At 33.9% G+C, this 12,297-nt stretch overlaps 2 protein-coding genes across 2 annotated transcripts; one reads left to right on the forward strand and one right to left on the reverse strand.

Annotated features, from left to right (window-relative positions):
* The first annotated feature begins 1,947 nt into the window (after positions 1-1,947).
* Positions 1,948-6,054, forward strand: LOC145822188 (uncharacterized). Its single transcript, XM_082918787.1, has 8 exons — positions 1,948-2,904; positions 2,994-3,134; positions 3,773-4,622; positions 4,836-4,922; positions 5,021-5,324; positions 5,420-5,504; positions 5,593-5,682; positions 5,806-6,054. The coding sequence occupies exons 1-8, from the start codon at positions 1,948-1,950 to the stop codon at positions 6,052-6,054; spliced, it is 2,763 nt and encodes a 920-aa protein (XP_082774913.1).
* A 1,421-nt stretch (positions 6,055-7,475) lies between these two features.
* Positions 7,476-11,298, reverse strand: LOC145823065 (uncharacterized). Its single transcript, XM_082922061.1, has 2 exons — positions 9,204-11,298; positions 7,476-8,656 (listed from the first exon to the last, which is right to left on the reverse strand). The coding sequence occupies exons 1-2, from the start codon at positions 9,721-9,723 to the stop codon at positions 7,605-7,607; spliced, it is 1,572 nt and encodes a 523-aa protein (XP_082778187.1). The 5' UTR covers positions 9,724-11,298; the 3' UTR covers positions 7,476-7,604.
* Positions 11,299-12,297: the final 999 nt, after the last annotated feature.

Here is a 12,297-nt window from a genome sequence, read left to right on the forward strand (position 1 = left end):
CGTTATCCTCTCCAAAAATCATTCCCATTCCTTCCTCACAAATTTCTCTGACCTACGTTAAAGCTTCGTTTTCACGGCTCATCATCATCTCAGTCCATCTTCGTCACGTCGCATCTTCATCGCGGACCATATCAGCTCATCATTCAAGTTTCATCCTAACTCTGGTCAGTTTTTCTACAATACAACTAGATTTTCTCTGGAAACACAGTTAATAGCATTTTATAATAACCTTTCATAAATTAGGGTTTCAATTTCGTAATAAAAAGCTACCTGCATTTGAAAAAATTTATTTCTGTGTATTTTGAACTTATTCTTCAACATGTTTGTTTGACTTTATCTGTAAATTTCTCTGGCATTTGAATTTCTCTAATTTTTGATTAATGTAATTTTCTTCTTTCAATTTTCTCTGGCAAGTTTATTTTCACAACAATTTTTTGTGTTTTTATCTTATTCTTGAACATGTTTCTGTAATTCTGTCTATAAATTTTCCTGCTCCGTAAATTTCTCTGTAATATGTATTTTTAATTGCAATGTCTATCTTAATCTAGAATGTCTATTGCTTTCTTGCCTCTATCTTAAGTTTCTCTGGTATTTATAATTTTCTCTGACCACATCACATCACTTTCCTCCCTTGTGTCTTTGTCATTTTAAATTTTCTCTGGAATTTTAATATTGTGGACTGGAATGAATGTTTCTTCTTGGAATTTTCTCTGCCATATGTACTTTGAGAAAAAGTTATTTCTCTGAATTTTGATCTTATTCTTGAATATGTTACTGTCATTTTGTATCTGAATTTCTCTGCTTTCTAAATTTCTCTGGAATATGTATCCTTCTCTGCAATGTCAATTACACTCTTGCCTCTGTCTTAAGTTTCTCTGGTATTTATAATTTTCTCTGGAATGAATGTTTCTTCTTGGAATTTTCTCTGCCATATGTACTATGAGAAAAAGTTATTTCTCTGAATTTTGATCTTATTCTTGAATATGTTTCTGTCATTTTGTATCTGAATTTCTCTGCTTTGTAAATTTCTCTGGAATATGTATCCTTCTCTGCAATGTCAATTACACTCTTGCCTCTGTCTTAAGTTTCTCTGGTATTTACAATTTTCTCTGACCACATCGCACCACTTTCCTCCCTTGTGTCTTTGTCATTTTAAATTTTCTCTGGAATTTTAATATTGTGGACTGGAATGAATGTTTCTTCTTGGAATTTTCTCTGCCATATGTACTTTGAGAAAAAGTTATTTCTCTGAATTTTAATCTTATTCTTGAATATGTTTTGTCATTTTGTCTCTGAATTTCTCTGCTTTGTAAATTTCTCTGGAATATGTATCCTTCTCTGCAATGTCAATTACACTCTTGCCCCTGTCTAAGTTTCTCTGGTATTTATAATTTTCTCTGACCACATCGCACCACTTTCCTCCATTGAGTGTCTCTATCATGGTTAATTTTCTCTGCTTGTGTATGTAAATTTTTCTTGCATTTTAATATTATGAATTGAAATTTTCTCTGGAATGGAAATTTCCTCAAGAATGTGTAATTTTTTTCAGAATGTGCATTTTTCTCTGGTATGTTTATTTTGTTCAATTCTTGATTTCAATATGGTATACTTCTCAGTGCCATGTTTACATTACTTTGTTTATTTTATCTTTGCTAATTGTGGAATGCAAATTTTCTTTCACTTGCCATGTTTTACTTTTTTCTATCATTCATTTTCTCTGGTATGTTTACTTCTATCTGTAATTTAAACAATTATTGAAAATTTCTCTCCCATGTTTATGATGCTGAGTTGATTTTCTCTGACATGTCAAATTTTCTGTAATTTTCTCTTATCTGTAATTTTCTCTGGCATCTCCAATTTTCTCCCTTATCTGTAATTTTCTCTGACATTTCCATTTTTCTCTGGGATTTAATGTTGACATCTCTATGCTTTAATCATTGTCTAGAAATGGCAAAACGTAAAGGCAGTGAAACACCGGAAACACCAAGCAAAAAACAGAAACTGTCTCAGTCTTCTTATGCACAAGGATCAAAAACCAGCAGCAAAACACTAGAAACACCAAGGAAGCAAGAACAACTCTCTCAGTCCTCTTATCATCTAAGATCAAAAACCAGCACTAAAACACCACAAACTCCTTCCCAAAACACACAAGTCCAAGCTGATGAAGCAACTAGCATCCAGATGAGTACCCTAACTTCAAAAGACTCAAGCTCAAGGGGGAAAAAACCTGTTAAACTCCACAGAAAGAGAGCTCACTACAGCATTCAATACCGATCCAACCTCTCATCTGTCGTCTCCTTCTTTCAAACACTTAAATTCAGTTCAAAACATCTTCTAGAGCTTCAAAAGACCCCATTCTGGTATTTGATTCAAGCTCTAACCACTGGAAGGATGGATCCAAAGAAATCTAGGAAATCCGATGATGATGTAGTTGCCATAATCCAATGTTACAATGAAAAAATAAAAGCATTCACAGTTGGGAAGAAGAACCTGACCTTTACAACAAATGACATGACCTTGATTTTTGGTTTGGAAGGAGGTAAAGGAGCCATGTCATTAAGATACTCTAAAAAGCCAAAATCTGCATTCCTCAGGAGAAGATTCCAAAAGGACACAAGGCTCACTGGTCCTGTTCTTAAAAATGCCTTGGTCAAAGCAATGAAAGGCAAGCAACCAACTGACTTCAAAGATGTAGCAATCATTGTTACATTGTACTTGTGTCTCACCCTATTTTTTGCAACAAGTGGGAATTCAATAGGTTGGGTTTTTATAAAGTATGTGGAACCTCTTGAATCAATGAAACAGTATGATTGGCCGGAAGCAATCACATCAACATTGATTGATTCTATCATGGCATTGCATAGAACTCCAGAAAAAGTTACGGGGTGTGTCATTGCATTGCTGGTAAGTATAATATCCATTCAAATTTGCAGTTATCATACTTACAAATTTGTGCGTTTACAAAATTTTATTTACTTTCATTTTCATCACAGTATTGGCTATGTGAACATGCAACTATCATTGACTCAGAAGACAGTAACACAACAGACTTCCCAAGATGTGCCAAGTGGAACCTTCAAACCTTGACGAAACAGCTGCAGAAGACACCAGTCCACTCTCTTGCACCTCGACAGGTTAGATTCCTATTGCTACCGAAATCTCAGTGAAATTTCAAAAATTTCTCTGACTACTGCTTTGTTTCCCTCCTTATGCATTGATTGATTAAGATTAATTTTCTCTGAAATATCAATTTCTGTTTTCTTCTTTGTTAACCACTGGTCTATTTCTGCCATTGTAATCAATTTTCTCTCCCATCCAAATTTCTCTGACCACAATTGTAACACATTAACTTATATGCCCTGATTCATTTTCTCTAATATCTGAATTATGTTCTTTGTCACATAATTTTCTCTGGCCCATCAAATTTTATCTCCTTGTGTGTAATTTTCTCTGCCCATAACTTGTGTGCCTTGCATCTTTGATTAACACTGTTTATTCCTACCCTTCTAATGAATTTTCACTGGAATTCAAATTTCTCTGACACAAATATAGTAAAACATTAACTTATAAACACTGTTTATTTCACTGTTTCATAATTTTCTCTGCCCCATACAATTAACTCCATGCCTCTAATTTTCTCTGGCCCAATACAATTTTCTCTGAAGTTTGTTTCCAATTAGTATCATTTAGATGAATTTTATTTTCCTTATTTGAATTTTTTCTCTGAGTGAATTTTGTAACATTTCTCTAATAAAAGAGTCTCCTGTTACAGATTGATAACAAGCAACTAGTCAAAAACCCATCTGAGGAGTTTTGTCTTGGCAAAAAGACGAAGAAAGAATTAAAAAAGGCAATTGTCATATTCAAGGAGAAATTACAAGATCCATCTGAAGATGGAGGGAATGAACAAAAAGAAGAAGAAACCACCAAAGAAACCAGCAATGGACAAGAACATCAAGCAAGCAGCACAGAAGAAGAAACCACCAAAGAAAGTGAAGAAATAGAACCAGAAGACAAAGAACAAAATGAACAGAAAGAAAATGATGAAGAAAGTGATGAAGAAGAAAATAATGAGCAGATGGACCAACAACATGATGAAGAAAGTGATGAAGAAGAAAATGAACAGAAAGAAAGTGAACAAGAAGATGAAGATGAAGATGAACAAGAAGAAGAGAACAAGGATGAAAGTGATGAAGAAGAAAATAATGAGCAGATGGACCAACAACATGATGGCATTTGTGGCTCAACAATGCATCAGCCTGAAGAATTTGAGGAATCAAAGGATGCCCAAATTGCTGATCTACGTCAAAGACTGAAGGCACTGTCTCAATCTAAAAAAGAAGAAGACAGAAATTGGATGGAATTACTTGCTGAAAAAGATATTTCAATAAGAATCCTGACATCACATAACTCAGAACTTCAAGAAAAAGAAAGCACAATCCGAATGAAACTAAGGATGTTGGAGGTTGAAAAAGCAGACGATGCAAAAACAATTCAACAGTTGAGGTGTTCAAATTCGGAGCTTGAAACTGAAAATGCCAAATTGCATGAACAAGTTCAAGAACTATCTGTCCAACTAGCAACACAACCATACCGAACACCAACACAACTTCAACCACAAGGTCAGTGAAAATCTTGAGCCACAAAAAGTTATGTCCTTGTGCCATCATAACTCAGAGAAATTTCTATTTATTATAATTTTCTCTGTCATTGGTAATTTTCTCTGGAAGTTATATCTCTCTCAACACATTAGTTATATTTCTACTGCTCATTTCATTTCTCTGTATATTTTCTTATTCCATTTTTGGGGCTTGTTTGATTTTCACTGTATATAGTTGGAATGCAACTGGAACAACAACCAACAACCCAACAAGAGCAAATCCCACACAAACAACAACCGAAACAAAAGAAGAAACTCTATGGTAACTACAAAATATTGAATTAAATAAATTTACATATTGAAATATCATCTGTTGCTTCAGAGAAATTTCACTTTTCCTAATATTTTCACTGCCTACAGTCAAAAAAGATCCAACCTCAATGATAAAAAATTTAAAGGCAAAAGAAAGGAAGGAAAAGCAGCATGATCCAGAATTCCAATATCCGAAAGTTGCGAAAGTGACTAGAGCTTCAAAACAAGCTGCAAAACAAGTTGAGCAAAGCACAAAGGACAAAGAAGTGCTTGATGCTGATGCATACGTCTTGCCTCAACCTATAAACATCACAAAATCTTGGGTCTTTCCACAAACTCTTCCCATTTCAAGATTGATAAAAGATCATATAAAAGACATCTTGCAGCACATATCAAATGTGTCTGGGCTTGAGTAAGTACAACAAACAAAATAGAACATAACAAACAACAAATTACAAACTTATGTTGCATTAACAACAATTCAATCCCTTCTTTGTCATCTTGTAGAGCTTTAATTTGGACAAGTGAGTTGAATATCATTACCTTTGAAGACATTGGAAACCTCATAAAGCAAAAAGAAATTGCCAACAATGTAAGTCTTTCCCTTTCATCAACATTTCTCTGCAATGTTCCATCAGCCTTTATAAAACAATATTACAATTATAAATCATATTTTTCAGGTCATTGATGGCTATGGAGAGATCCTTTTGGCTGACCAAATCAGAGAGAAACAACAACCAACCTCATTTTTTTTCACATCCATGTGCTTAGTATGTTACTACTATTTTATTTGATTTTCTCTGGAATTTACTTTCTACTTTCTCTTCTTAATATACTTCTTGAAGTCAGTTGTGTCACTAACAAAACCATTTTTTGATTTTCTCTGAGCACAGAATTTCATCAACATGACAGAAAATCAAAGTTTTCGAGTGTCCTTATTTGACAAGTATATTGAAACAGCATGGAGGAACTATAGGTTCCTCCATTTCCCAATAAATACTGGAGGTAATGAGAAGTCCACACATGGAAATCACTGGACCTTGCTTGTCCTGGACAAACAAGACAATTTATGGAGGTTCTACAACTCATTGAGGCCAAGGAGGGATGATGCAGAAGACAAATATGTCAAAGATGCAAAATAATTGGTAACGAGTGCAAATTTCTCTGATCCATCATCATCTTTATGTGATGATAATTTTCATAGAATCCCATTGACTTGTCCGTAAATTTCTCTCTTATATAAAAATTATTTTTTTGCAGCAAGATTACGTGGAGAATTTTCTGAAAGCTTGTCTTGAAAGAGACGCTCAATCACAACCCTCTTTCAAATTAATTAACTCACAAAACACAAGTTATGACTTTGAGTATGTCAACAATGCTCCACAACAAGAAAGCGATTCGTAAGTTTCATACATCTATAAATAAGATAATTTCTGTTGCATGTTTCTTAAAACTAACCATACCTATAATTTGTATACAGTCTGGATTGTGGCCTCTTCGTCTGCTATATAATGAAACAATATAGCAAGCATGAACCTATCAAATCCAAATTATCCACACAAGAGATAAGGTTGATGAGGGCAGAACTCATAGAGAGATTTGTGACCGAAGTTGGCAGGTCATGGACTGAACCAATTGAAATACCCCCAGAAGAACCACAAATGTAATAGTGAAACTAGTGAAAGGAAGACAATGTACATATCCACACAGAGAAAATTGTTTCACATATATGTATATATCCTTTCTTGTTCATACATTGAAGGAATGATGATCCTTGACGTATATGTATATATCCTTTCTTGACTAATCTAAATTTCATTTTTTTTATTTTTATTTCGACTAATGTAAATTTCAACAATTGTCTACCAGAGAAAATTGTCTGCAGAAATTTCTCTGGTATAAACTACCAGAAATTCACAGAGAAATTTAACTTGTATCGTCCCAAGGGGATGCCTATATGATCATGTAATCTGTAAAACTTTGTGTTGGTACAAAACAATCATCAAACTCAACAAAACACAAAGCACACAATAATTTTATCTGCCACTGGAAAATTTCATTGCATGAATTTCAAATTTCAGACCACAATGCCCATATAGTTTTCTCTGTTGGTGAAAAATTTCTCTGGATGAAAATTTCTCTGGCTTTGACACAAATTTCTGAGTTCAAGTGAGTCCAGAGAAATTCTATCCTGGTCCAGAGAAATTCTCAACTCAGAGAAATTTTTTGAATCCTCTGTCTGCTGTGCACATTTCTTGAAATGACTGATATGAAGCTACCAGAAATTTACAGATAAATTTAACTCCTATCTCACCAAAGAAGGTGCCTATATGATCATTCAATCTCTAATGCACTGTATTAGTACAAAACAATTATCAAATTGAAAAAACACAATCCACACAGTACTTTAGTCTGCCATTGTCAAATTTATGTGGATGAATATGAAGCTTCAAAACACAACACACAGAATTTTCTCTGCCATAGGAAAATTTCTCTGGATGAATTTTACAGGTACTACAAACCCACTGCCTATAGTATATATCAACAAACACACTTTAACTCATATTGAAAAATTTCTCTGGATGAATTTGATTGATATTATTATATACACTGTCCAAAAAATAAATTTCACAAAACAAAATACACAAAGTAATCATCAAATGTATTATTCCATCAATAAAATGTATAATCCTCAACTATTTAACAAAGGTTCCTTGCATGTCCTCTTATTATGGTGACCAATACTCTCACAACGACTACACTTAATCACCCTTTTAAACTCTCCAGTAGAAGCAATTCTGTTCTTCTTCGGCCTCCCAGCAGGTCTCTTGCTCAATGGAGGTAAAATCATAGCATCTTCAATGCTACACACAGGTTTTTCAACAGTTGGAACTGGGCCAATCGAAAAGGAGTATGCTTGACGATACATATCAGCATGAAAAAATGGTTCAACAAATGAATTCAAATTCTTTCCACTCCTAAAAATTGCAGCAACAGCATGTTGACATGGATACCCATTTATTTCCCATTTTCGACATGAACAAGTTCTCAACCCAAGATCAACCATAACCGAAGGAAAACAATGCACTTCAAAGACATTATCAGATGATAAACTCACATTCCATGTCCTCCCGTCCAAAAAAGACTTCTCCAACACACTATCCATACGAGGACACAAAATTTTATTCCATTTACTAGAGAGCAGCCTCCTATCAGACCTCATATTCATGATTTGCAACCGTATCATGTCCACCAAATTTGTTATTGGCAAGTGCCGAGCTTCTCGTATCCATGAATTGAATGACTCAGCAACATTTGAATACATCTCACCATAACGTTTCCCTGCAAAATATGCATCACTCCAATTTTCATATGGTAAACTTCTCAAGAAAACACTCACAATGTCTCCTCCCTCACTTTTTAACTCATTTAACTTGAAATGAAATGATGCCTTTGTTGGAGCATATGCACATTCTGAAAACTTGGACACAATCGTCTCCCTAACCAAATTTGTGTTTCCACATGACAACTTATCCCTCAAATTTCTCTTTAGATGTTCCAGACAAAATCCATGAAAGCAGTTAGGGAAAAACCTAGCAATTCCCTCCACAATTCCACAATGTCGATCTGATATGAAACTTATCACCCTTTCTGATCCTAATACTCCATATAAATGTTCAAGAAACCAACACCAATTGTCTTTATTCTCAGCATCAACAACAGCAAAAGCTACAGGAAAAAAACCTACAAAACAAATAGGAACAAGCATATTAGGTACACACATGCAGAGAAAAATAGAACAATAAACATCCAGAGAAAATTCACACATTGGCAACATCCAGAGAAAATTGAATAAGTGACCAGCTACAGAGAAAATTCACACAATCATAATATACAGAGAAAATTCACTTAGTGACCACCTACAAAACAACAGAGAAAAATAGAACAATAAAACAACAAGAGAAGTTTGACACTGCCAACATCTAGAGAAAATTCACACATTGGCAACATCCAGAGAAAATTGACTTAGTGACCAGCTACAGAGAAAATTCACACAATCATAATATACAGAGAAAATTCACTTAGTGACCACCTACAGATACAATTCACACAATGACAACATCCAGAGAAAATTCATACACTGACAAAAATCCATTGAAAATTCTCACAGTGGCCACAACAATAGAAAATCCACACAGTGGCCAAAACCAGAGAAAATTCACATTCACTCAATTCCTACATGTATAGAAAATTCACATACTTAGATAAAAATAGATATATTTACAATTACCTTCATTCCCATCTTTCCCCGTTGCAGCAAGCATAACTCCTTTGTATCGTCCTTTCAAAAATGTTCCATCAAGAAAAAGCAATGACCGACAATATTTGAAACCAGCAATGCATGCATGAAAAGCCACAAACACTCTTTTGAAACGCTTGTTATCTTCAAAATCTAACTCAAAACGACTCCCTGGATTGTTCTTCAATGCCTCATCAAAATACCACCGTAATTGATCAAATGACAAACAAGAATCCCCATATGTACTACATTTTGCTTTCTCAACACTCAACCAACCACAGTTATAACTAATTGAGACCCCATACTTGTCTTTCATTCCTTTCACAACATCCACTGGACGAGTTAAAGGTTTTGCACTTACCTCTTCAAGTATCAGCCCAGAAACCAAGCTGGAAGTCATCCTCGAATGTTTACTCGTACGAACCGCCACACCACACGTATGTTCATTGTTCAAAGTCCTTATGTAGAAGAACCCATTTGTTTTTTCAACAGAAGCATGTACACGCCACATACATCCCCTTGATTCCTTATATGCACATTCTGCCGTAACCCTCAGCTTGTCATTTTTAACATACGTAAACTAAAAACCAACCTCAATAGCATACTTGCATAAAAAAGTACGGAACTCAACCACACCACCCTCAAACTTTTGTCCAACACTCGTAATATTATTCCGCCAACTAGCCGACAATAACACCTTTTCTTGGTGAGAACAAAACTTAGAGAGTGAATTCCTTTCAACATCCACCAGCCTATCACACTCACCATCCACAACATCTACCCAATTAGACCCCACTTCATCCTCTTCATCAGAAGTACTACATCTACTAACTGAAACATCAACTATATCAACACCACGTGCACAAACAACCCTCAACATATTCAGAAAATCAATATTATTTCGAACCATACAATTCGGATGGCCCAAAATAGAATATGAAATACACATAGTCTCAGGTTTCAAATTCTCCCATGTTTTACACAAAATGCCAACCAATTCCTCAAAATTCAATTCGCATGAAACATTAATGACAATAGTATCATTCCCATATTTGCACAGCAACAACACTGCACTGTCCATTAAAACTGAAACAAAAAACAACAAAAAAAATCACACAAACACTTCACAATAACAACATCTCTGGTCAGAGAAATTTCTAAAAATTATAATTTTCTCTGAACTTAAAATAAAACTCCAAAGACATCTACAAACTGATATTCACCTTCAAGATGATAAAAAACAAAATCACAGAAACTTAATGAATCACAGAGAAATTTACTGCTAACAATTAAACACAATTATAGAAAAAAAATCACATAGAATACAAGTCCAGAGAAATACTTTTCTCTGAACTACAAACTGAAAGTGAGTAACAAACTTACAATTTTCTCTGAACTACAAATACAAGTATAGAGAAATTTATGAACTTACATTGACTTTCTCATATTCTATCTCCATTACAAACTTCTAATAATATGTCCATATGCACTTATAATTTCCTCTGGACTACACAAACAATAGTGCAGAAAATGAAATTTCTCTGGTTTGAAAAAACATAGAACACAACTATAATTCATCATCATGTTGATAAAAAACAGAGCACCAAAAATGAACTCTAAACATCAAAATCACCTACACTGTCAACACTATCTGAAATTGATCAAAAAAACAAAGAATGAAAAATTAATTCCAAAAATAAAAATCAACTCTATCAAGCTGGCCTCTCTCTAAACAAAAATCAAAATACATTTGGAATCTAAATCGAAAACAAACCTAATCCAACTCAACTCAAAAACCTACGCGATCAACACACTGTCAACACTCTTTCAAATTGATTAAAAAACAAATAATAAAAAATTAATTCCAAAAATAAAAATCAACTCTATCAAGCTGGCCTCTCTCTACACAAAAATTCAAAACAAATATCAAAATGCATGTGCTATCTCCATCGAAAACAAACCTGATTCAACTCCACTGAAAATCTACGCGATCAATACACTATCACACCACTGAAATCTCCGACGAAATCTCCGACGAAATCTACACGATCGTAGCAATCTTTCTCGTCAACTCCACTGAAATCTCCGAAGAAATCTCCACCATAAAATCTCCACTGAAATCTCCGACGAAAACTCCGACAAAATCTCCCCTTCAAATTCGGTTTCCAAAATGTATCAGTTAACTCAACCATATAATATTCAAACAAATTTATGTTATAAAGGAAGGGTAATTTAGGTACTTTATAACCTAAAATAAATTTGAGGGACCTTAGCCATCAAAACATATTATAAAGGACCTCTCCTCATATCAAAAGTAGAGGAGGGACCTTAGGCCAATTTTTCCTAAAAAAAAAAAGTGAATAAAAAGAAAATATTAAATAAAAATATTTTTTTATCAATTTTCATTTTTTTATAAAAAAAAATTATCACGCATTTATATTAAAATAAATATAAACAGCAAACAAAACAAGAAAAACAAAAACAACAGTTGCATTTGGTTTACTTTTGGAATTGTGATTCTAATAAAAAAAAATTAAAACTATTTTCAAAATTCATAACCAAACACATAACTCAAAATTCAATTCAAAAATTATTTTCAAAATTCATAACCAAACACACAACTCTTTTCAAACCTCTATTTAAAAAAAAAAAATCAATTTTTTTTATTTTGCTTTTTAAAATTATTTTTAGAATTATGATTTGAGTGTGGAGTTGTGTTTTGAGTTGTGAGTTTTGAGTTGTGAGTTTTGAGTTGAATTTTGAAAAAATAAAAATTGTTTGGTTATAAGTTTTGCAAAAAGTTTTGAGTTATATTTTTTAGGGTCTGGCTTTAGTCCAGTCCGCCATCGGACTGGACCGTGTTGTTGGGCCCGTTGGGGCTCACCACGGGTCCCGTTTTGAAAATCTGAACCGTTCAATGTGTAGAGCTCGTCGAGTACTGTATAATATTTAAAATCACGTTGATCGGATATCGATAGCTATGTGATCAAATCAGTTTTGTATAAAAAAAATAGACGGTGAATAAATTAACGGTTGATAAGTAACTGTTTTGATTACATAGCTGTCGATATCTGATCAACGTGAT

Source organism: Camellia sinensis, chromosome 3, assembly GCF_055761805.1.
Source record: "Camellia sinensis isolate YWXY chromosome 3, ASM5576180v1, whole genome shotgun sequence".
NCBI classification, from domain to species: Eukaryota; Viridiplantae; Streptophyta; class Magnoliopsida; order Ericales; family Theaceae; genus Camellia; species Camellia sinensis.

What these genes read in the sequence shown, in the direction of transcription:
- LOC145822188 (XM_082918787.1), top strand. Translation starts at nt 1,948, where the DNA reads ATGGCAAAACGTAAAGGCAGTGAAACACCGGAAACACCAAGCAAAAAA. An exon ending in GGTGTGTCATTGCATTGCTG is followed by an intron (nt 2,905 to 2,993) that starts GTAAGTATAATA and finishes TTTTCATCACAG; the next exon opens with TATTGGCTATGTGAACATGC. An exon ending in TCAAATGTGTCTGGGCTTGA is followed by an intron (nt 5,325 to 5,419) that starts GTAAGTACAACA and finishes GTCATCTTGTAG; the next exon opens with AGCTTTAATTTGGACAAGTG.
- LOC145823065 (XM_082922061.1), bottom strand. Translation starts at nt 9,723, where the DNA reads ATGTGGCGTGTACATGCTTCTGTTGAAAAAACAAATGGGTTCTTCTAC. An exon ending in GGGGAAAGATGGGAATGAAG is followed by an intron (nt 8,657 to 9,203) that starts GTAATTGTAAAT and finishes TTTGTTTTGTAG; the next exon opens with GTTTTTTTCCTGTAGCTTTT.